The 22,334-nt window shown below is 45.3% G+C and overlaps 1 protein-coding gene across 1 annotated transcript in view; it reads left to right on the top strand.

Annotated features, from left to right (window-relative positions):
* The window catches only part of PRDX6 (peroxiredoxin 6), a 33,918-nt gene extending 14,405 nt beyond the window's left edge, over positions 1–19,513 (top strand). Inside the window, exons 2-5 of the mRNA XM_030208538.1 lie at positions 749–905; positions 5,777–5,923; positions 8,982–9,128; positions 19,143–19,513. Of these exons, the coding sequence (XP_030064398.1) occupies positions 749–905; positions 5,777–5,923; positions 8,982–9,128; positions 19,143–19,280 (589 nt within the window). The 3' untranslated portion in view covers positions 19,281–19,513. The remainder of the gene's footprint in view (positions 1–748; positions 906–5,776; positions 5,924–8,981; positions 9,129–19,142) is intronic.
* The last annotated feature ends 2,821 nt before the right edge of the window (positions 19,514–22,334 follow it).

Genomic DNA, 22,334 nt, shown 5'->3' with positions numbered 1-22,334 from the left:
AGTTCCACCAGGACAGGTTTGGGAACCCTGTTTTTGAGGCTGCTTTTACATTTTTAAGCCCTGGTTTTACTTTGGTTGCTCTATATATTTTATTCATCATATCTGTGCCTTGTCTAAACTGGAAGCTCCATGCAGTAGTTCTCGCTTGTTTCTGTGTACCATGACTAGCAGTAGGAAAGTTGTGTGCGTTACACTAAGTAATAGCAATGTTTCTGAAGTTTTCTGCTGACAACTATATTTGATTTTGGGGTTGTTGGGGTTTTTTTTTTCCTGACCTAGCAATTTCTTCCTCTTTTATAGTTCATAACCTAGTTTGTAGAACCTTTTTACAACTAAGATTTTTTTTCTACTCTCTACTCAGTGTAATTATATTGCAGGGCTGTTTCTGGAGCCCTGCAATGATTCATGTAGCACTTTGTTTTGTTAGTCTACTCTTGACTAGATTAAGACAAAAAAATGAGGCTCTTGAGTATGTATACAGCACTGCCACTGAGCCAATCCAGCTACTCTTGTTTTTCCAGTTTAGGTTGGGGCAATGGGTGTGAATGGGTTACAAATAAGCCTCTGTTCATACCTAGTAATATCCCTTCTCTAGAGGTTGTAGGAAAGGTAAGTTGAGTGAATACATGGCCCTGAACAATCCCTTATTTAACAGACAGAATATTTGGTTACTTCATGTATCCACCTTCTTGCAGATGGTGTCAGGTGAGCTTGGCCTTCTCTTACATGAGTTTTCTTGTCTCTTCAGATGGGGAATCCTCTTTTCCCATCCTAGGGACTACACCCCAGTGTGTACGACGGAGCTTGGCCGAGCAGCACAGCTGTACCCAGAATTTGAGAAGCGTGGTGTTCGGATGATTGCCCTTTCAATTGATAGTGTCAGGGATCATCACGGATGGAACAAGGTACTGTCAAGGAAGCAAAAGTGGGGTAGGCCTCGTACTTTGCAGCCTGGAGTTGTGCAGTGTGTCTGCTTGAGATGGGTCTCCAGAGCCTGAACAAACGTGTGTAACTGGCTATAGCGATAACTAGGAAACTGAGATACTTATCCCCTGTGCCTAAGACTAGAAATACTGTAAATATAATTGGAAATCTTGTGGAAATGTAAGATGGTGTATGCAAGTTTTGTTTCTAAATTGGCTTCTCACTGACTGCCCTTGTTGAGTTGCTTATGTGGAGGCGGGGTTCATGCTCGTGGTTTTTTTTTTTCCTCTTTGATTTGTAGAGGTTTCTTTACAGACGCAAGCAGTGAACAGCGAAACAATTCACAAATATGAAATGTGAGAATTTTCTAGTATATGTAAACCAAATTGTATAATACACAACTATTTGTTAGCTCAGTCTCTCAATGAGATAAACATAAACAGTCTCATCTTCCAATCAGTACCCATTAATCACCCCCCCCCCCCCCCCCCACAAGCTCCCATATGTATTCTGGTAAGCTTGTGCTTCGGAGCCCCAATGCCCAGAAGCAAATGTGGGCGCTAAAGGCCATTAGTTCTGGACTAGCGCCCGCATTTGCAAGTGCACCATGCTTGGAGGCAAAACGCTGGAAACACACACTGAGGAACAACACAAATTAAATTTATATGCAGTTGAGAGAATTTCCTATTTTTTCCCATGCACAGCTAGTAAGGGTGCCGATACTGCTGCAGAACCTACGCCAGCTCTGAGCTGTTGGGTGTTTATACAGGCTCACATAAGTTATTGTTAAATCGTGAATTTTCCCCGTGGAACCTCCTGGTATCATTTTTCGGTTCCTTTGATAAAGTGTATGTAATCACCCTTTCTCAGCCAGATACCTGGAAAAGCCCCTTTAAAAATACCTTATGACACCTTTGTATTGAACTATCATGAAAGTTCTTTGTTGGTACTAAAACCTTTAATTACAGCAGAAAATTCTAAGACTCTATATTCTCGGTGGTAAATCTGGGTCACTAGAAAGTACCATGCATCCGGTACTAAAGTTTTAATTATTGGAAAATTCCAAGCCTCGATATACTTATAGTGGTAAATCTGGGTCACTAGAAAATACCATGCAGAAGGCTGACCCAACCGGCAGCTCTTTCTCCTCCTTCCTTCCCTCCTCTTCCTCTGGCATTATGGGCATGCACTTAAGAGCTGTGCTTGACACACATGCACCAGGCACCATCCTCACTTTACTTCCTAATGCTAGAAGCTAATAACATGCATATCATTTGCATACTATTGGGGAGCATTAGGAAGTAATTTTTTGAAAGGAACAGCACCAGAGTTTTTAGTGTCAGGGCCCAGGTTAGTAATTCTGAAAAAGGGGCTGAAGTAGAATCTATTACTTCTAGCCTCCACTTTATTGTTTGTTTATTTGCTAGTAAAAAAGGCCCGTTTCTTAACGCAATGAAACTGGCGCTAGCAATTTAATGAGTTCCTGCCATTAATGTTTCCACGGTTGTATTCTGAATATTTGTTTACATGTGTAAGATTTCTTTATATACAATGTTTTTTGTGTAAACTGTTACAATGTGGTAAAAGTTTTCCTTGTTCAGGCCCTTCAATCAGTTTAACAATCGCATCAGAAGAGCTCCTTACTCGTGAGAATGCAGCATACAGTTGCCCATGTGAGAGACTGAGAGTGACAGTGTGTTTTACAGACAGTGTAAGAGAGAGATACACAGAGTGATTGAGTGTGTGTATGTGTTTCAGTGACAAGTGATTAAATGTTTGTCTTCCCTTCTGTTCTGTGCACTTGCCTCCACTGATGTTCATACCTCCCTGTATATGATTGTTAGAGATTCAATCCACTCCACTTCCCTCCTCCAAGTTCCGTTCTGTCTGGTGAGGACGGGGACAGTGAGAGCCAATGAAATGCTGAACTACAGGCTTACGAACACTACAGTGCCACAGAGTCAGTTTCATCAAATAAGGTAATTTTTAAAGAAGAGTTTCACTAAGCCCACATTAAGGGGATCCAAGATGTTCAAAAGGGAGTTGGTATCTCAAGAAATAATTGTGTCCACAATATATAGGCTTACTCATTTACTTTAATCCCTCTAATGGCTTTGGTCTTGCCCTTTATCCTTCCCGGTCTTAAGGAAATCACTCAATTGTTTATCATAAAAAAACATATTTCTTATCTTTAAGTATTACTAAGCATTTACATGGGAACCGTAGTTGAAAACGAGCCTGTAAAGAGAGTACTTGTTTCATTTCTAAAAAATTGTTCCTCCACTGTTGTCCATTTAGATAATATCTGGAAAAATAGAAATGTTTCCTCCCAAAAAGTCCACCTTGGCTTTTTGAAAATAAACTTTCAACAGCGCATCTTTATCTTGAAGGAAGACAAAAGTCACAAGAAGTGTTGATCTATTTTTAATTTCTTCTCTAGATTGCTCTAGGAAAGCTGATAAGTCCAAACCTTCTAGAGCTTCTCTTGTTAGAATCTGGTCTTCCTGATCCTGTTGAGTGTTACTTTTTACGGGTAAATAAAACAGTTTCTGAACAGGTGGAAGCATTTTTTCTGAGTATTTAAATTGTTCCTTCAAAAATCTGAAGAACATCTCTCTTGGCGAAATCAAATCACTCAGGGAAATTTAGAATTCTAAGGTTTAGATTTCTCATATTATTTTCTAACTTTTCAATTTCTCTACTAATTAACAGTTTATCACCTGCCATTTGAGCTTGAACTTCCTGTAATTTTTGTAGTTCCATTTCTGTTTTCACTTGTTTAGCTGATAAAGTTTCCATGTCGCTTTTCATATCTGTTTGAGTAGAATTATTCAAAGATACAGTAATAAATGATACACAGACCTTGTGAAGGTTCTCTAGGGCAGTCCATATAGCCTCCAGCGATATTTTGGCCGGTCTCAACAGCAGTTGAGTCGCCACAGCACACAAAGTGTCTGCTTGAATCACATTCGGGGTAATATTCTTCTATTCCACATCAACCGCCGGGGCTCAAGATAGCTGGTCTCCTTCCATTTTCTCCCCCACAATCGCTTTCTTCAGGAGCCTGCCTCCCCTTCGGAGATAAGTCCACTATGCTCTCCGGAACTGCCGGGCTAAGCGAATAATCGCTCTCCCTCGCACTGGAAGCGGATACGCCCATTGGAGTAGAAGCCAAGAAAGCTGAAATCGATGTTTGCCGAGGTCCAGGGGTATCTACTGTAAGGAGAGGAGGTCCCTTAGGTTTCCCCTTTCTTTTTGGCATGCTCTTCTAAGAATTCAAGGCAAAAGGTACTCGGTAATTCAACAATGCAAGCTTTCCCTAGAGAGCAAGCGTCTCTCCTTACTATACGTCCGCCATCTTGGATCTGCCTCCCCTTTATTGTTAACCACAAAAAGTGATGAATGCCAAATTCTTTCCCATTTGCTAATCAAACCTTTGTGCTGAGTGCTCAGCCTCTCCCATTTCTCTCCCATATTTTGTGATTCGGTTAAAATGGCTAAAGTGGAGATCTAGGTAATGGTGCTGACATGTCTCTTACCCCACTGTTCTGTTGCAATGGACACCTCAGCCAGTAACTGTAAATGTCAGTACAGAGGTGTGTTTACAGCTATTTCTTTGAGTACCATATAGATTCTCATTATTAATTTTCTATAACTCAGAATTCAGTCAAAACATGATTAATAATTAAGGAGCAGATAGTTGGTTTACCCCAGAGAGACTTCACTGATTAGACAAATTTTGAACAGGGAATGTGGCTTGGGCAAAGGTTTGGCACTATAGCATTTTCACCTTCCAGTTCAGGCCAGCAACTGCATATTGGGGAAAACTTAGGAGACTTTGGCATAGCTGGTGGACCTTGACCTTGGTTTAAAAAAAATAAAAGCCTAAGCTGTTTGCATGAAATTATCGTTTGAATCCTCAGGTGACTCTAGACCTCTGCCAAACCCTCAATCTTGTATAATCTTCTGAACCATGTACTTTGTGCATCAGTATTGTGCAATGTATGCCAGGCAAGCCAAGATGAGCATCTGTGATTGGCCTCATTTCACTAGGGAATTTTCCCCAGATAATCCACCTCTTTGTTGTCTTAATCCCCACTGTGTGGGAGTTGTAAGGTGAAAGGGAGGGGAAGAGAGAAATTATAATAGTTTGTGTCGGAATATTTTGGGGGAAAATTGCTTACTCAGGTCTCCATTCTTTCATAGATGGAGACTTGCAGTTCAGACTGTCAGTACAGCTCTTATCCACCTTTTCACACCGCATGCTAACTTTTGCTCGTACTTCAGACATAGTAATATAAACTGGGTTTATGCCAGGTACTTGTGACCTAGATTGGCCACTGCTGGAAGCAGGACACTAGGTTTTTTATTCCTTGCACTTAAGTGGATCAGTTTAAGTTTACCTTGGTTGAATTACAGTGAAGTTGGCTCACAATATATTCTGTTCTGGTCTCTTATCTCAAATTGGATCTACATACATATGGGAATAATTTAAATTTTATGGCCTCTGGTTTCATCTGAAGTCTTAAAACTTGAACAGGTTTTTAAAATGTTTCCACATTCTTTTTTTGTTTCAATAAACCAGTTACACTGAATACTGTATACCAAAGGGACAGGCTTTATTTAACTTTGCGTGAGTACAAGGCTTCAAAATATTTGAGACTTCTGGAGTGTGCAACATGGTACAAGAATTTCAGTAGAAAAGTGCTCTTGTTCTAAGACATTTTACAGTAGGAGATAAGTGACTTGTTTGAGTCTACTTGGAGACATGAAGAGGGATCACACTACAGTTCTTGTGCTCAAATCAATAGTCCATTTTCAGTAATCCTGAACCTGTGTGTGTTCTGTGCAGGACATCAATGCATATAATGGAGATGAGCCTGTTGACACGCTCCCTTTTCCAATGATCGCAGATGACAAGCGTGATCTGGCTATTGCACTGGGTATGCTGGATCCCGATGAGAGAGACAGCTCTGGCATGCCCCTGACTGCTCGTGCTGTAAGTTTATCTGGAAATTTTCATGTAACATGTTAAAGGATATTTAGTGGTGTGCCTGGAGTAAATCCAGTTCAAATATAGGATTCTTCACGCTGGTTATTTTTATAAGACCTATTTGTTCTCGGGCAGTGTGTTCTGCAGTTTTTTGCCCAGTCCTTGGAACACACCTAACTAGTCGTGTTTTTGTTTTGTTTGTTTTTTTTTTTTTTTATATCCACAATGAATATGCATCAGAGATGTGCATGCAGTGTCTCCATTTATGGAAGTCTCTCATATGCATATTCATTGTGGAATCCTGAAAATCTGACATGCTGGGTTTACCTGAACCATTGGTCCACAGTATAGGGGAGGGGTGTGGGGGGGGGGGTGGAAATCAGACTAGTAGCAGGGAGGGTAAACTTCTACTTCCCTTATAGATTAGCATGGCTTACCTTTTTTTTTTTGTTTGTTTTTTTTGTTACATTTGTACCCCGCGCTTTCCCACTCATAGCAGGCTCAATGTGGCTTACACGGGGCAATGGAGGGTTAAGTGACTTGCCCAGAGTCACAAGGAGCTGCCTGTGCCTGAAGTGGGAATCGAACTCAGTTCCCCAGGACCAAGTCCACCACCCTAACCACTAGGCCACTCCTCCACTCCACTTTCTATCCCCTCCCCCTTAAGATGTAGCTGCAGCAGCATGATGCAACGAAAAATTTTGAAACCTATTTTCTTGATCATCTGTTGACATTTTGTTTCCTGGCTTTTCATTCTTTATTCATTTTCCTTTTTTCCATTTTTTCCTCTCCTGATTTCTCCTTGTTACCCATTTTATATTCTCAGCATTTCTTCTTTCACCTTCTTCTTTTTGTTTGCGTTGTCCATCCTAGGTTCCATTTTTTTTAAATCTTCATAGCTATACTCTTAACATGCTCTTCTCCTCTCCACCCCTCCTGCAAAAGCAATTCCTCAAATTGCTTTGCAAAAAAAGTATTTCCAAAGTTATGTAATACTACTTAAACATCCAAAAGCAGGGGAGTGCATTAGCCTTTGTGTGTTAAACGCACGGTCAAAGATTACATGCTTTGTGGGGCTGTCCCCTGATACAGCGGCTTTGGGGTGAGCTGGTGGCCTGTTTTTCATCAGTATTAGGCCTGGGTGTCAAGGTTCTGTTGAACAGCTGCTCTTACGGGGATCTTTTTGAGGCTGTTCTGGGATGGCCACTCAGCTTCTTAGGAAATTGTGCCTGGTGGTAATATTGGACTTCCTATGAACCGCCCAATTTCTGGCACTGGAAAAATCAAGTTTACCTTCTGGCTGTGTGGGAAGCATAGAACACTAGAGGATTGCACTTATTGAGGGTTGTACTGGAACGCGATGGTGGTGGAAGTGAAGGATTTGAGAATAAACCCGAAGGTATCATTACCAGTAACAGAACCTAAAAAGAAAATGGGCTTAGTAGCAGCAAGATGTGAAATTGGGCACTGGGCAAGGGTAGAGGCCCCCCTCTGCCCTGGAACAGTGGTGAGGTGGATTGGGGTAAACAGGAAAGTAGTAAAAACTCAATGCCTGATGTGGAATGAAAAAATTATAGAAGCTGAGAAATGGGAAAGACTGACAGCTTATCTTGGGTGGCAAAAGTGATCTAGGAAGAGAGGCCTAGCTAAGAAGTTGGTGGTAGGCTGTGGGTATTAGGTGTTAAGATTAAGGGGCAGTGCAAGGAAGGGACATAGAAGGGGCTGGAGGAAAGATAGGTGGGGTACTGGGTAAGTGGTTCAAAAGGATATAAATATTTTGTGGAAACACTTTTCTTGTGGAGAACTGGAAAGAGGAAAAGCAAGTTAAACATGAATGCTTTAGAGCTATGTTTTCTGAAGCTGGTCTTGAATCCACCCCTCCCTAAGCTAATCTGGTTTTCGGGATTTCCACAATTTTTCATGTAGCCATTCATATATGACCATTTTGAGTCAAACTTACCTTGTGTTCAGTAATAAGGCCAGTTCTTGGTGGCAATGTTTTTTTTTTTTTTCATTCAGTCTTCTCCCAAAACTTTTAGTTCTTATTCAGTTAAGGCATTTCACAACAAATTTTAGCTGTAGCTTTTTTTCATTGAGAGCAGAACAGACTAATCAAACAGCCTTCAAAATATCACATGAACATAAAGCTGTTTGAATTTAGTATTTAGTTTCAGAAGCACTCATTTCCAGGAACCTTAAAACCTATACATGCAATCTGTAGCCTTAACCAATAGCACATGGCTTAGAGCTTTTTCAGTAAGAAGCAAAACTGCACAAATGGAGAAAAGCGTATTGACATCCATTATATAACTGTTTTGAGTTTAGCAAGCAAGACGGCAGATTGGGTGAGCCAGCAGGAGCTCCATTTGCAACTACACACATGCTCGGTTAAGTGTCGTTGCAGGTCAGGGAGAGACAGAAGACTACAGAACAAAAAGAGCAGTGTGTTTGTTTGTTTGGCGTTAGCAGCAGTCACACAGACCTGGCTTGGGTAGGAGGACCTCATAACGAGGGGAAGGCACTATGAGCAGCATTATGCACTGATTTTTGTTCTATTGTAAAGAATTTTCATTAAGGGGAATTAATAATTTTTTTAGTTTTCTACTTGGGTCTCTAAATTTTATATTATCTAGTTTTTGTTCTTAAAAAAATGATTTTTGTTCAAGTTCTCCAGAACTAATGACCTAAAAGTTTCATTGTTCTTACTGTCATTAACAAAAAAATATCCCTGAAGAAGGCATATGTTCTGGCTCCACTGCATATCGCTCCTCCATGTTCATTGTGAATATCCTAAAAATCAGGTTGGTTAAAAAGAGTTAAAGATGTGATTTGCAGATGTTAGAACCTTATCTTGTTAACTCATATATTGAGACTTCCATTCCATTAGTTTTTTTGTATTAATGTTTTAATTTTTGTATTATAAAAGTGAGCTAAAAAATGCAAGTGCCTTAATACCAGCTTTAAAACCATCTGAATTTGTAATGGTGTTTCTCAAGTATACGTTTGAATAGAGAAGTCTGTTGCCTCCCCCTTCCTCATAAAGTAATGCTTCTTGAATTTGCAGGTATTCATCTTTGGCCCAGACAAGAGGCTGAAGTTATCTATACTGTACCCAGCCACTACAGGCAGGAACTTTGATGAGATCCTGAGAGTGGTGGATTCCCTCCAGTTGACTTCAAAACATAAGGTTGCGACTCCGGTGGACTGGCAGGTAAGGAGCTTGTTCAGGAGGTAGCCAGAACAAGATTGTTGTAGATTCTCAGTTGATTTATTTGATTCTAATTTGTCTGCTGTGTTTTGTTTTTAATAAAACATACTTTTCATCTTAAACTTGATTGCTCAGTAGGAATAACTTAAGCACAAATCTGCTTGTTATTAAAAACATTTAAATAACTAGTCTGATTGCAGTAGGGACCTCAAAGACATTTTCTATCTTGATTTTTGTTTTACCTCTGGGTCATGCTTTTGTCAAAGGACTTAGTGTACAGTTCTGTAAAGGGGTCTTTTACTAAGCCGCAGTAGCATCTTTAGCAAAAATCAGCTAGCAGTAAATATCAAGGCGCCCAGAATATAATGGGCGTCTTGGCGGTTACAGTCAACTGATTTCTACTGCCAGCTAAAAACACTACCATGGCTTAGTAGAAGATACCCTAAGCTATGCATAAGTCCCCAGTACACTGGCATAGTATGCAGCATTTGGACAGGTGTGGACATCACTGGCAAAATGACATTGGTTATGTATTTTATGTAATCTGTCCTAAAGTCCAGGGTGGCCTTCAAATCAATGCTAAAAATATTTCATAGCATTTAATAAAGCATTAAAGCACACCGAATCACCAAAGCACATTTTTCTCCACAATTAGATCCCTCCCTCAACCATTTCCCCACTGTTAGCATCCCTCATATCAAGACGATAAGTCCTCACCAGTTCTGCATACTAGAATGAGATCAATATATAACTTCTTCCACAAGGTTGAGAAATCCTTTACCAGCTGCACTTTCTGTGGCATTTTCCAAAAAATGAACAGTGCGCACATCTGCTGCCATGCTGATAGATTCAGCACTGCAGCTTCAAAAGGTTTTCCCATTGTGAACTCGGTGACCTTGAAGAACAGTACATTGCCAGTGATATCCTCACATAATCAAGAGCAAGGTTATATAAGGCCTTAACATGTCAGGGACCATCTTAAGTTTTAATGTAATGTCAATGGCTTATATGCCTCCATTTCTTGTTTAGTACAGTTCAAGGTGGGTTACAATACATGATAGCCAGACATTCCTGAGAAAATACAATTAAGCAATTTTCCAAAATAAAATTAATTCTTCAATGATCACATACAAGTTTCATGATATGTATAATTAGCATATGATCTTAAAGGTAAACATTCCATTCATGAACAGCAACTGTGAATGATTTTTCTAAAATTCTAGTAAAATGTGTTTTTCCTTCTTGGAAAAAATAGTAATAGTCTTATGATTTGGTTTTCTGCTTTCCATCAGTAATAGGAACATACAACCTGGAGCAAATCTATTTTTTTTTAACAATATAAACAAGGCTTTCTAAATGTTTCCTGGTCATCAAGCAGATGCAGCCCTTTCCCTGCCTTTCCCACTCACCTTTCTCCAGGACTCTGCTGCAGTATCTGCGAGTTACTCTTTCAGGACCTCTGATCATCTGTTTGTTTTGCTATCAGGTCCTCGCAGAGAGTCTCCAGCGTCTAAAGCCACTATTGCCCGCTGGGTTAATCTATCTTTTCAGCTTATTTGTTTGCCGGCCGGCCTCCGCCTGATGCCTTTAAGGCGCATTCCACTAGAGGAATTTCCTCTTTGTGGGCTGAAACTGGAGCACTCTCTCTCTTCAAGAGATTTGTAGTGCAGCAACATGGGCTTCTAAGCTCTCTTTTGCCCGACATTACAGGCTGGATGTGGCTGCCAGGAGGGATGCACATTTTGGAGTGCAAGTGCTGGCGTGTGGTGTGGCTTGTTCCCACCCTATGTAGGGATTGCTTTGATACATCCCATCTGTAATGGCTGCATCTGCTTGATGAGAAGGAAGGGAAAATTAGGTTCTTACCGTGATAATTTTAGCAGATGCAGCCATGATCCCTCCCTGTCTGATGCTATCTGCTGTAAATCTATTTCAGGTTCTGTTCGTGTTTCCTGGAGATTCCATCCTTGGGAGAAAGTCGGAAAATAGTCTTCAGGATTCTTGTTCAATTAAAGGAGGATGACTTAATTCCCTCCAGTTTCATGTTTTGGAGGATGTTTATTCCCTCCAGTTATGTCTCAGTGGAGGATGAGTTTATGCCCTCCGGGAGGATGTTTCATTCCCTCCATTCTGAGTTAATGCCCTTTGTTGTAGGGCCATCGTTCGCTGTGAGGAAAGCTTATATTATTCCCATTGCGGTTTGCCATACTGCTTTGGAAGCTTCAAATACTGAAGAGAGGCAGTGGAGCAAGCTGGTATGAGGCACTGAAAAAAGTGTGCTCTCTATCTCCCTCTGCTGGTTGATGGACACAACCCATCTGTAATGGCTGCATCTGCTATGACTAAAGGAAAGAAAATTATCACGGTAAGAACCTAATTTTCCCTTAAATCCAGTGCTGAACCAATAACCTGAAAATGTTCTTTATAAAGATATGACGGTGAAACTGAGAAGTTCACCAAAACAATTAAACTGGTCCAAGTTGGCACTGTAATATCCCACAGCTAACCCTGAACATCCACCTTGGTTGTCACATTCTATACCCTCTAATACTTCACACACAAGGTCTGTATCAGGGTTTCTTAACAGTGGTGCTCGCACCTCCAAGGGGTTTGAAGAGGTGAAGCGGGGTGAGAGGGGTCTTGAAGTCTTAGACAACTTAGTGGAAACTTTCTAGACCGAGTGAAGGCAGTTAGTAGTTGTATAACCTTGCACTACTGTAATTTTAGTGACATACATGAAAAATGAGTAGACTTGAGTAAGGCACAGATAACATGCTCTTATTAACCCTGGCAGATGTTCAGATTACCAAGTTGGAATTTCAATCTGTCCCCAAACTTTTTCACAGGGTCATCAATTAACTTTCCCATGAGATTCCAGTGGCGTGTTGCTATAGTATTCCAGTAGTAGGCGTGCTTAGCTTAAGCAAAGTCCTGGCAAAACCTCAGTACTAACTGATTTTTTTTTTTTTTTTTTAATTATGTAAGTTGGAAGGAAGAGGGACACCCTTGACTTTCTTACATGGTTAGATTAAGCCTCCAGTGAATGCTACTTTCTCCGAGGACAAGCAGGCTGCTTGTTCTCACTGATGGGGGTGACGTCCACGGCAGCCCCTCCAATCGGAATCTTCACTAGCAAAGTCCTTTGCTAGCCCTCGCGCGCCCGCGCGCACCGCGCATGCGCGGCCGTCTTCCCGCCCGAAACCGGCTCAAGCCGGCCAGTCTTCTTTTGTCCGCACTCGGTACGGTCGTATTTTTCGCCGTGTCGAGCCCCGGAGAGTCGACCTCGCGCGTCCATATTGTTGAACGTGTTTTTTCTTCGGAAAAGCTTTTCTTCTACCCGGGAAGTGCTCCGGAACCCCTCCACCGGGTTCCGTTTCAATCCTCCCCGTATTTCCAGCTTTTGGCCCCGATAAGTTTTCTTTCGTCGTCGGGGTAGGCCTCTTTTCGGCCTCGGTCGAGATTTTCTCCCTCTAAAGTTTTTGGTGCTCTTTTTCCGTCATTTCGGACTTTGATTTCGCCGGCGTGATTTTTCCGCCCATGACATCGAAGCCTTCCAGCGGCTTCAAGAAGTGCACCCAGTGCGCCCGGGTTATCTCGGTCACTGATCGACACTCTTCGTGTCTTCAGTGTCTGGGGGCCGAGCACCGCCCTCAGAACTGTAGTCTGTGTTCCCTGCTTCAAAGGCGGACTCAGGTAGCGAGACTAGCCCAGTGGAACGTTTTGTTCTCGGGCTCTTCGTCGGCATCGGCAACCGGGATCTTCGAGTGCATCGACGTCGTCAGCGTCCAGACCATCTTCCTCGGCCGCCCTTGCATCGAGTGCATCGAGGCATCGGCGCCGAGACATCGGATAGCTGCATCGACGCCGGTGGTACCGGGACCTCGTCTGCTGATGTCGTCGGACGGTGGTGCATCGTCAGGAGTGCAGGTGAGGGCTGTCCATTCCCCTGCTGGTGGCGGTGAGCCTTCGGGTGGGTCTCCTCCCACCCTGAGGGCTCCTGCGGTACAGCCCCCCCGAGACCGACCTTCTTCGGCCTCGGCCCCGAGGAAGCGACGGATGGATTCTACGTCCTCCTCGTCGGTGCCGGGGAGCTCCGGTGACATGCTTCGGAAGAAGTCGAAGAAGCATCGACACCGGTCTCCTCCCCGCGTCGGCACCGAGAGCTCTGGGTCGCCGAGGGATTCGGCACCCAGCAGGCATCGGCACCGAGAGGACCGCTCACCCTCTGTCCAAGAGGTGTCGATGCGCTCCACTCTGGACAGCCCGGAACAGCCTCCTCGCCCGGAACAGGTCCTGACGTCGACGCCTGCATCGACCTCACAGCCTTTCTCTGCAGCCGCTCTAAACGAGAGCCTCCGGGCCGTTCTCCCAGAGATTCTGGGAGAGCTGTTGCGCCCTACCCCTCCGGTACCGGCGGTGCTTGCGCCTCCGGTACCGTCGAGCGTGGCGCCGGCTGGCCCATCGCCCAGGTTGAGGTCCCCGACGTCGGTACCGCGTGCGGTGCCGGCAGCGGCCACCTCCCAGGAAGGCTCCCCGACTACGTCGGCGGAGGGAGCTTCGCCGATGCGGGCGAGGGAGTCTACCTCTCGACGCCCCCATCGTGGACGTGGCTCCACTGAGTCGAGCAGGGCGAGGTTGCAGACACAGGTTCGTGAACTTGTGTCTGACACCGAGGGTGAGGCCTCGTGGGAGGAAGAGGAAGATCCTAGATATTTCTCTGACGAGGAGTCTGAGGGTCTTCCTTCTGATCCCACTCCCTCTCCTGAAAGACAGCTTTCTCCTCCCGAGAGTCTGTCTTTTGCTTCCTTTGTCCGGGAGATGTCTACGGCCATCCCCTTCCCGGTGGTTGTGGAGGACGAGCCCAGGGCTGAAATGTTTGAGCTCCTGGACTATCCTTCTCCACCTAAGGAAGCGTCCACCGTTCCCTTGCACCATGTCCTAAAAAAGACATTGCTTGCGAACTGGACGAAACCCTTAACTAATCCCCACATTCCCAAGAAGATCGAGTCCCAGTACCGGATCCATGGGGACCCAGAGCTGATGCGCACTCAGTTGCCTCACGACTCTGGAGTTGTGGATTTGGCCCTAAAGAAGGCTAAGAGTTCTAGGGAACATGCTTCGGCGCCCCCGGGCAAAGACGCTAGAACCTTAGACTCCTTTGGGAGGAAGGCCTACCATTCCTCTATGCTCGTGTCCAAGATCCAGTCTTACCAGCTCTACACGAGCATACACATGCGGAACAATGTGCGGCAGTTGGCGGGCTTGGTTGATGCTCTTCCCCCTGAGCAAGCCAAGCCTTTTCAGGAGGTGGTCAGGCAGCTGAAGGCGTGCAGAAAATTCCTGGCCAGAGGAGTTTATGACACTTTTGATGTTGCGTCCAGGGCCGCTGCTCAAGGTGTGGTGATGCGCAGGCTCTCATGGCTGCGTGCCGCCGACCTGGAGAATAGAATCCAGCAGCGGATTGCGGACTCGCCTTGCCGTGCGGACAACATTTTTGGCGAAAAAGTCGAACAGGTGGTAGAGTCTCTCCACCAGCGGGACACCGCATTCGACAAATTCGCTCGCCGGCAGCCTTCAGCTTCTACCTCTACAGGTAGACGATTTTTCGGGGGAAGGAAGACTGTTCCCTACTCTTCTGGCAAGCGTAGGTACAATCCTCCTTCCCGACAGCCTGCGGCCCAGGCTAAGCCCCAGCGCGCTCGCTCTCGTCAGCAGCGTGCGACTCAGCAAGGCCCCGCGGCTCCCCAGCAAAAGCAAGGGGCGAGCTTTTGACTGGCTCCAGCAGAGCATAGCCGACATCCAAGTGTCCGTGCCGGGCGACCTGCCAGTCGGGGGAGGTTGAAAGCTTTTCACCAAAGGTGGCCTCTCATAACCTCCGATCAGTGGGTTCTGCAAATAGTCCGGCAGGGATACACCCTCAATTTGACATCAAAACCTCCAAATTGTCCACCGGGAGCTCAGTCTTACAGCTTCCAACACAAGAAGGTACTTGCAGAGGAACTCTCCGCCCTTCTCAGCGCCAATGCGGTCGAGCCCGTGCCATCCGGGCAAGAAGGGCTGGGATTCTATTCCAGGTACTTCCTTGTGGAAAAGAAAACAGGGGGGATGCGTCCCATCCTAGACCTAAGGGCCCTGAACAAATATCTCGTAAAAGAAAAGTTCAGGATGCTTTCCCTGGGCACCCTTCTCCCCATGATTCAGCAAAACGATTGGCTATGCTCTCTGGACTTGAAGGATGCCTACACACATATCCCGATACTGCCAGCTCACAGACAGTATCTGCGATTTCAGTTGGGCACACGCCACTTCCAGTACTGTGTGCTACCCTTTGGGCTCGCCTCTGCGCCCAGGGTGTTCACAAAGTGCCTAGCTGTGGTAGCAGCGGCACTTCGCAGGCTGGGAGTACACGTGTTCCCATATCTCGACGATTGGCTGGTAAAGAGCACGTCCGAGGCAGGAGCCCTGCAGTCCATGCAGATGACTATTCGCCTTCTGGAGCTACTGGGGTTTGTGATAAATTACCCAAAGTCCCATCTTCTTCCAGTGCAGAACCTCGAATTCATAGGAGCTCTGCTGGATTCTCGGACGGCTCGCGCCTATCTCCCAGAGACGAGAGCCAACAACTTGTTGTCCCTCGTCTCCCGGGTGCGAGCGTCCCAGCAGATCACAGCTCGGCAGATGTTGAGATTGCTGGGCCACATGGCCTCCACAGTTCATGTGACTCCCATGGCCCGCCTTCACATGAGATCTGCTCAATGGACCCTAGCCTCCCAGTGGTATCAGGCCGCTGGGGGTCTAGAGGACGTGATCCACCTGTCCACGAGTTTTCTCGAATCCCTGTATTGGTGGACGATTTGGACCAATTTGACTCTGGGACGTCCCTTCCAAATTCCTCAGCCACAAAAAGTGCTGACCACGGATGCGTCTCTCCTGGGATGGGGAGCTCATGTCGATGGGCTCCACACTCAAGGAAGCTGGTCCCTCCAGGAACGCGATCTACAGATCAATCTTCTGGAGTTACGAGCGATCTGGAACGCTCTGAAGGCTTTCAGAGATCGGCTGTCCCACCAAATTATTCAAATTCAGACAGACAACCAGGTTGCCATGTATTATGTAAACAAGCAGGGGGGCACCGGATCTCGCCCCCTGTGTCAGGAAGCCGTCAGCATGTGGACCTGGGCTCGCCGGAACGGCATGGTGCTCCAAGCCACATATCTGGCAGGCGTAAACAACAGTCTGGCCGACAGGTTGAGCAGGATTATGCAACCTCACGAGTGGTCGCTCAACTCCCGAGTGGTGCGCCAGATCTTCCAAGCGTGGGGCACCCCCTTGGTGGATCTCTTCGCATCTCGAGCAAACCACAAAGTCCCTCAGTTCTGTTCCAGGCTTCAGGCCACCGGCAGACTGGCATCGGATGCCTTCCTCCTCGATTGGGGGGAGGGCCTGCTGTATGCTTATCCTCCCATTCCTCTGGTGGGGAAGACTTTGTTGAAACTCAAGCAAGACCGAGGCACCATGATCCTGATTGCTTCTTTTTGGCCGCGTCAGATCTGGTTCCCTCTTCTTCTGGAGTTATCCTCCGAAGAACCGTGGAGATTGGAGTGTTTTCCGACCCTCATCACGCAGGACGAAGGGGCTCTTCTGCATCCCAACCTCCGGTCCCTGGCTCTCACGGCCTGGATGTTGAGGGCGTAGACTTTGCCTCTTTGGGTCTGCCAGAGGGTGTCTCCCGCATCTTGCTTGCTTCCAGGAAAGACTCCACTAAGAGAAGTTACTTCTTTCATTGGAGGAGGTTTGCCGTCTGGTGTGACAGCAAGGCCCTAGATCCTCGCTCTTGTCCTACACAGACCCTGCTTGAATACCTTCTGCACTTGTCTGAGTCTGGTCTCAAGACCAACTCTGTAAGAGTTCACCTTAGTGCAATCAGTGCATACCATTACCATGTGGAAGGTAAGCCGATCTCAGGACAGCCTTTAGTTGTTCGCTTCATGAGAGGTTTGCTTTTGTCAAAGCCCCCTGTCAAGCCTCCTACAGTGTCATGGGATCTCAATGTCGTTCTCACCCAGCTGATGAAACCTCCTTTTGAGCCACTGAATTCCTGCCATCTGAAGTACTTGACCTGGAAGGTCATTTTCTTGGTGGCAGTTACTTCAGCTCGTAGTCAGTGAGCTTCAGGCCCTGGTAGCCCAGGCCCCTTACACCAAATTTCATCACAACAGAGTAGTCCTCCGTACTCACCCTAAGTTTCTGCCAAAGGTCGTGTCGGAGTTCCATCTGAACCAGTCAATTGTCTTGCCAACATTCTTTCCCCGTCCTCATTCCTGCCCTGCTGAACGTCAGCTGCACACTTTGGACTGCAAGAGAGCATTGGCCTTCTACTTGGAGCGGACACAGCCCCACAGACAGTCCGCCCAATTGTTTGTTTCTTTTGACCCCAATAGGAGGGGAGTGGCTGTAGGGAAACGCACCATATCCAATTGGCTAGCAGATTGCATTTCCTTCACTTACGCCCAGGCGGGGCTGGCTCTTGAGGGTCATGTCACGGCTCATAATGTTAGAGCCATGGCTGCGTCGGTAGCCCACTTGAAGTCAGCCTCCATTGAAGAAATTTGCAAAGCTGCGACGTGGGCTTCTGTCCACACATTCACATCCCATTACTGCCTGCAGCAGGATACCCGACGCGACAGTCGGTTCGGGCAGTCAGTTCTTCAGAACCTGTTTGGGCTTTAGGATCCAACTCCACCCCCCGAGGGCCCTGTTTGTTCTGTTCCAGGCTGCACTCTCAGTTAGTTGGTAAATTTTTTAGGTCAATCTCAGTTATGTCCTCGCCGTTGCGAGGCCCATTGACCTTGGTTGTTGTTTTGAGTGAGCCTGGGGGCTAGGGATACCCCATCAGTGAGAACAAGCAGCCTGCTTGTCCTCGGAGAAAGCGAATGCTACATACCTGTAGAAGGTATTCTCCGAGGACAGCAGGCTGATTGTTCTCACAAACCCGCCCGCCTCCCCTTTGGAGTTGTGTCTTCCCTTCAGAGTTTTGTCTTGCTACATACTGGACTGGCCGGCTCGAGCCGGTTTCGGGCGGGAAGATGGCCGCGCATGCGCGGTGCGCGCGGGCGCGCGAGGGCTAGCAAAGGACTTTGCTAGTGAAGATTCCGATTGGAGGGGCTGCCGTGGACGTCACCCCCATCAGTGAGAACAATCAGCCTGCTGTCCTCGGAGAATACCTTCTACAGGTATGTAGCATTCGCTTTATCGGTTCTTGGCTAATGAGGGAAACTAGAGTTTGGCTGAAAATGCTGGTGCATTTTCAGCTGAAACCAAAACTGTTGTGCAGCCCCAACCTACAATATTGTTGCTGGTTTAGTGGCTAGTCTGGGCAGAAGTGATCCCTAGTTGCTTTCTGCCCTTGCCGGAAGCCATTTGTCAGCACAACCAGCATGGGCAGGAGTGATTTGGGCTAGCTCCTGCCCTGACTAGTCACTAGATCACCAGAAATATGATAGGTCTGAGGGGAGGGGCTCCTGTTCGAGGTAGGGAGGAGAGAATGGGGGCTGGTCCTGTTTGGGTTTTGGCTGCACAGCAAATTTTGCCCAGACCGTTTCAGGCAAAACTGGATTTGGTTGCCCTCTAGAGCAGGAGTTCTCAACCCAGTCTTCGGGATACACCTAGCCAGTCAGGATTTCAAGATACCCACAATGAATATGCATGAGTTAAATTTGCATACACTACCTCCATTGTATATAAATCTATCTCATACATAGTCATTGTGGGTGTCTTGAAAACCTGACTGGCTAGGTGTGTTTTGAGGACTGGGTTGAGAACTTTGGAGGGACAAAATATCAGGAGTGTAGCATATGAAGGATCAGGGAGGGAGGGGCTATTAGACAAAATATGAGCAATACTTAGTAAAAGAGGTCCTAAAGAAGAAATCTGAAGTAAAAAAAAAAATGGTACTGCTGAGCTGTATTGCTCATCTGTTTTTATGCTGAACTGCTGACCTGTCTTTTCTCTTCACAGCAAGGAGATAGGGTGATGGTCCTCCCTAATATTCCCGAAGAAGAGGCCAGTAAGCTGTTTCCTCGTGGAGTTTACACCAAAAGCCTGCCTTCTGGCAAGAGCTACCTTCGATACACTCCTCAGCCTAAGGATTGCTAGGATGGATAGGGGAGGCTGGATTCCAGCATTATCTTCCTGATCTGTTATACCAAAAAGTTGTCTTATGTATGAACTGATTTGATGCTTGATTCAGTAGGGCAGGAGAGAATGTATACTTTCTTTCATTTCTGGAAGTGTGTGTACAAACTGACTGTGCTACAGATGAGGCATGGAACTTCCATTTCTACCATAGTATAAATAGCAAATTATAAAGTTGAATTTTATAATGCAGACCTTGTATTTGTTTTTGTTTTAGCAGGCACATGGACTGAAAAATCTCTGTCCATAATTGCAATCACAAATACCGCCTCTGATCTCTTTATTCTTCCTTAGGTGGGTTTTAGCAGATTAATATGTATGAAAGTTGAAGATGGTGGATGAAAACTGGAATTTTCCTAACAGCCCCTAGCTCCCTCCCCCCCCCCCCCCCCCCCAAAAAAAAAAAAAAAAAATTCATGGTGTGGCTTTGGGAAAAAAAAAGCCTCAGATTATGAGCAATATTTGTTGGGGGAGGGTTTTCCTTTTTTCTGAGAAGAGCTTTTTCATCCATTTATATTTTTGTAGGATATAAAATTTACCATTTTGGGGGATACATGCATCTTATGTGATGTGGATGATGATTGTCCCCATTCTTGTCACAGCAGCTTTTGGTGACCATGGTCCATAATACCAGCAGACTCTTGTGAAATATTACTCCTGGAAATGCATGCAACCTAATTTTTAAACAAGATTAAATCTTCCTGAAAAACATAAGTGTAAAATGGTTGACTAGGCAGTGTCTGTAAATGGGTTATTTTCCATACCATGATAGTAGTGAACCTTATTCCTAAACCAGGGTAAATGGTGCTTTGTGCCTTCAGTGGTGTCTGTATAATTGCAGCAAGGACCACCACAGGAACAAATTCTTTGCAACAAGCACTTGGCATAGCAAATCATAGGTGAGAGGGAACAGCTCTGGGTTAGTAATAGCTTTCTGCATTAAGGGAAGAAAGTCTGGTTGTGGCATCTTTCAGTGCTTTACCAAAACTTCCAATGCTGAAAATCTGTGTAAACATATTTTAAATATAAAAACTATATAAAATGTCTAAAATTTTGCAGCTGCTTTATCATAGGAGACAACGCCCTTATTTGTGCTTCTGTTAAATCTCTTAAAAGCTGGGAGTTGAATAAATTCAGCATCATTTAGACATTTTGTATTTTTTCTGTGCTGCTTTCTTGTGAAAGTCTACAAATGCAGAAACTTTCATGAATGAATTTTGTTTCATTTGTGCTGTTAAGCTATGAAGGAGTGTAATTCACACTAAGCTTACTACAGGCAGGGAGTACTTAAGAGTTTTATAGCAATAATTCCATCCATCATTTTGAGCCTGTATGGGGTTTGTTTGGGTTTTTTATTTATTTTTTTTTTTTTTGGGGGGGGGGGGGGGGGGGGGGGGGGAGTGTGTATCTTGCATGGCAAAGTGGCCCTGCCTGTAGTAGCCCAGGATCCAGAGCACTGCATTTTTTTCCAAGATGTTGGTGCTGGAGCCAGAAGTGAGTAGCACTAGCCTACCCATTCTTGGCTCAGGCTCATCCTGTCTAAGCCCCCCCCCCCCCCCCCCCCCCCCCAAGACAACTGCAGTTGCCTCACTTCCCTCCCTCCCTTCTGCAGCAGGCAATTCCCCCCCCCCCTCGGTCTAGCAACTCCATGTGTCTCTAAATCCTTCCCCCCCCCCCCCCCCCCCAAGACAACTGCAGTTGCCTCACTTCCCTCCCTTCTGGATCAGGCAATTCCCCCCCCCCCCCCCTCTCGGTCTAGCAACTCCACGTGTCTCTAAATTCTCCTCCCCCCCCCCCCCCTCCCTAGTGTACAGCAATGCACACCCAGAGTGTGTGTGGGTAATCTCTCCAGAATTTTAAAATGACACTAATACATTTCATCTTGTAATACCAGAGGATTATAAATGCACTATGCCTGGTACATTCCAGGTAAGCAACAGCTGGTGGGGGGAGATCTAGGTGATGAGATCATTAAGTGATCTATACAGAATATGATAGAACATAAGATGCAACTGCTGACACCAAGTAACTAGGTATTCCCTCATGGAACACCTTCAAAGCTAATATAAGAATCTTAAATTGAAAATAGAATGAAAGAGGAAGCCAATGCAAATTTGATGGAATTTTGACTGCTAAAGTTTTAGTAAACACATAGTTACTCCCAGCTTTACATGAATCGGAGGAGGCACAATAAACCTCTCAACAGCCCTACTTTCAGATGTTCCACATCTAAATAAGTCTCCTACATGTGTGCTACCTACCTGAGTTTTCAGCCTTGTCAAGTTCTGGAGGAAATTGTATCTCCTGGAATATCTGTGGTAATGGCACTCCTGTCCAGAGATATGTAATAATACCCCAAGCTCCTAAAAGAAAAGTTGATCAGCACATTCAGAAATTTGTTAGTGTGTAATCAGGTTCCCTAAATTTTGTCCTGTACATCTTCAATCACTATGTAGCTACTGCATGGTTTAGGTTAATAGGAAATGCTAGTCTCCCATTACCCAAGATGAGGGACTTCTACGCAATTCCACCCAGCTTCCAGGTGCAGTAGTGTTATTTATCCAAAACAGTTAAGACTACTCACTTCTACAGATGCTCCTTAGCAGGTCAAGAGAACCTGAGACTTCTTCCAGCTACTTGCTCCATTGAGGATGTATTGGCCTGAGGGGTTACAGAAACAATTTTAGCCTCTTGCACAGATTTGAGAATTGTAGGCACATCATGGTGAAGTAATTACAGGGTTGCTAGGAACTGGGTGTGTAAATCCAAATTTTTTTAGTTTAAAATCTACTGCAAATGCTGGAAAATTCTTTGGCAGCCATCTTCACCAATTAATCATGGACCAAGTTCAGTTTGTCTGCATAGAGATTGATTATTGACAGTTCCAAGATGGCCAGTAGAAGAAGAGCTCTGATTATGCCAGCATAGAACAATTATTGTTCATGTTCCAATCTAGTGACTTTCTTTGGTTTGTGGACCCTTTCCTCTGAAGCAGCTGATACAGTGAAACAGGGA

This window comes from Microcaecilia unicolor, chromosome 6 (assembly GCF_901765095.1).
Source record: "Microcaecilia unicolor chromosome 6, aMicUni1.1, whole genome shotgun sequence".
Lineage (NCBI taxonomy): Eukaryota > Metazoa > Chordata > Amphibia > Gymnophiona > Siphonopidae > Microcaecilia > Microcaecilia unicolor.
This window is presented reverse-complemented; position numbering and strand designations above follow the sequence as displayed.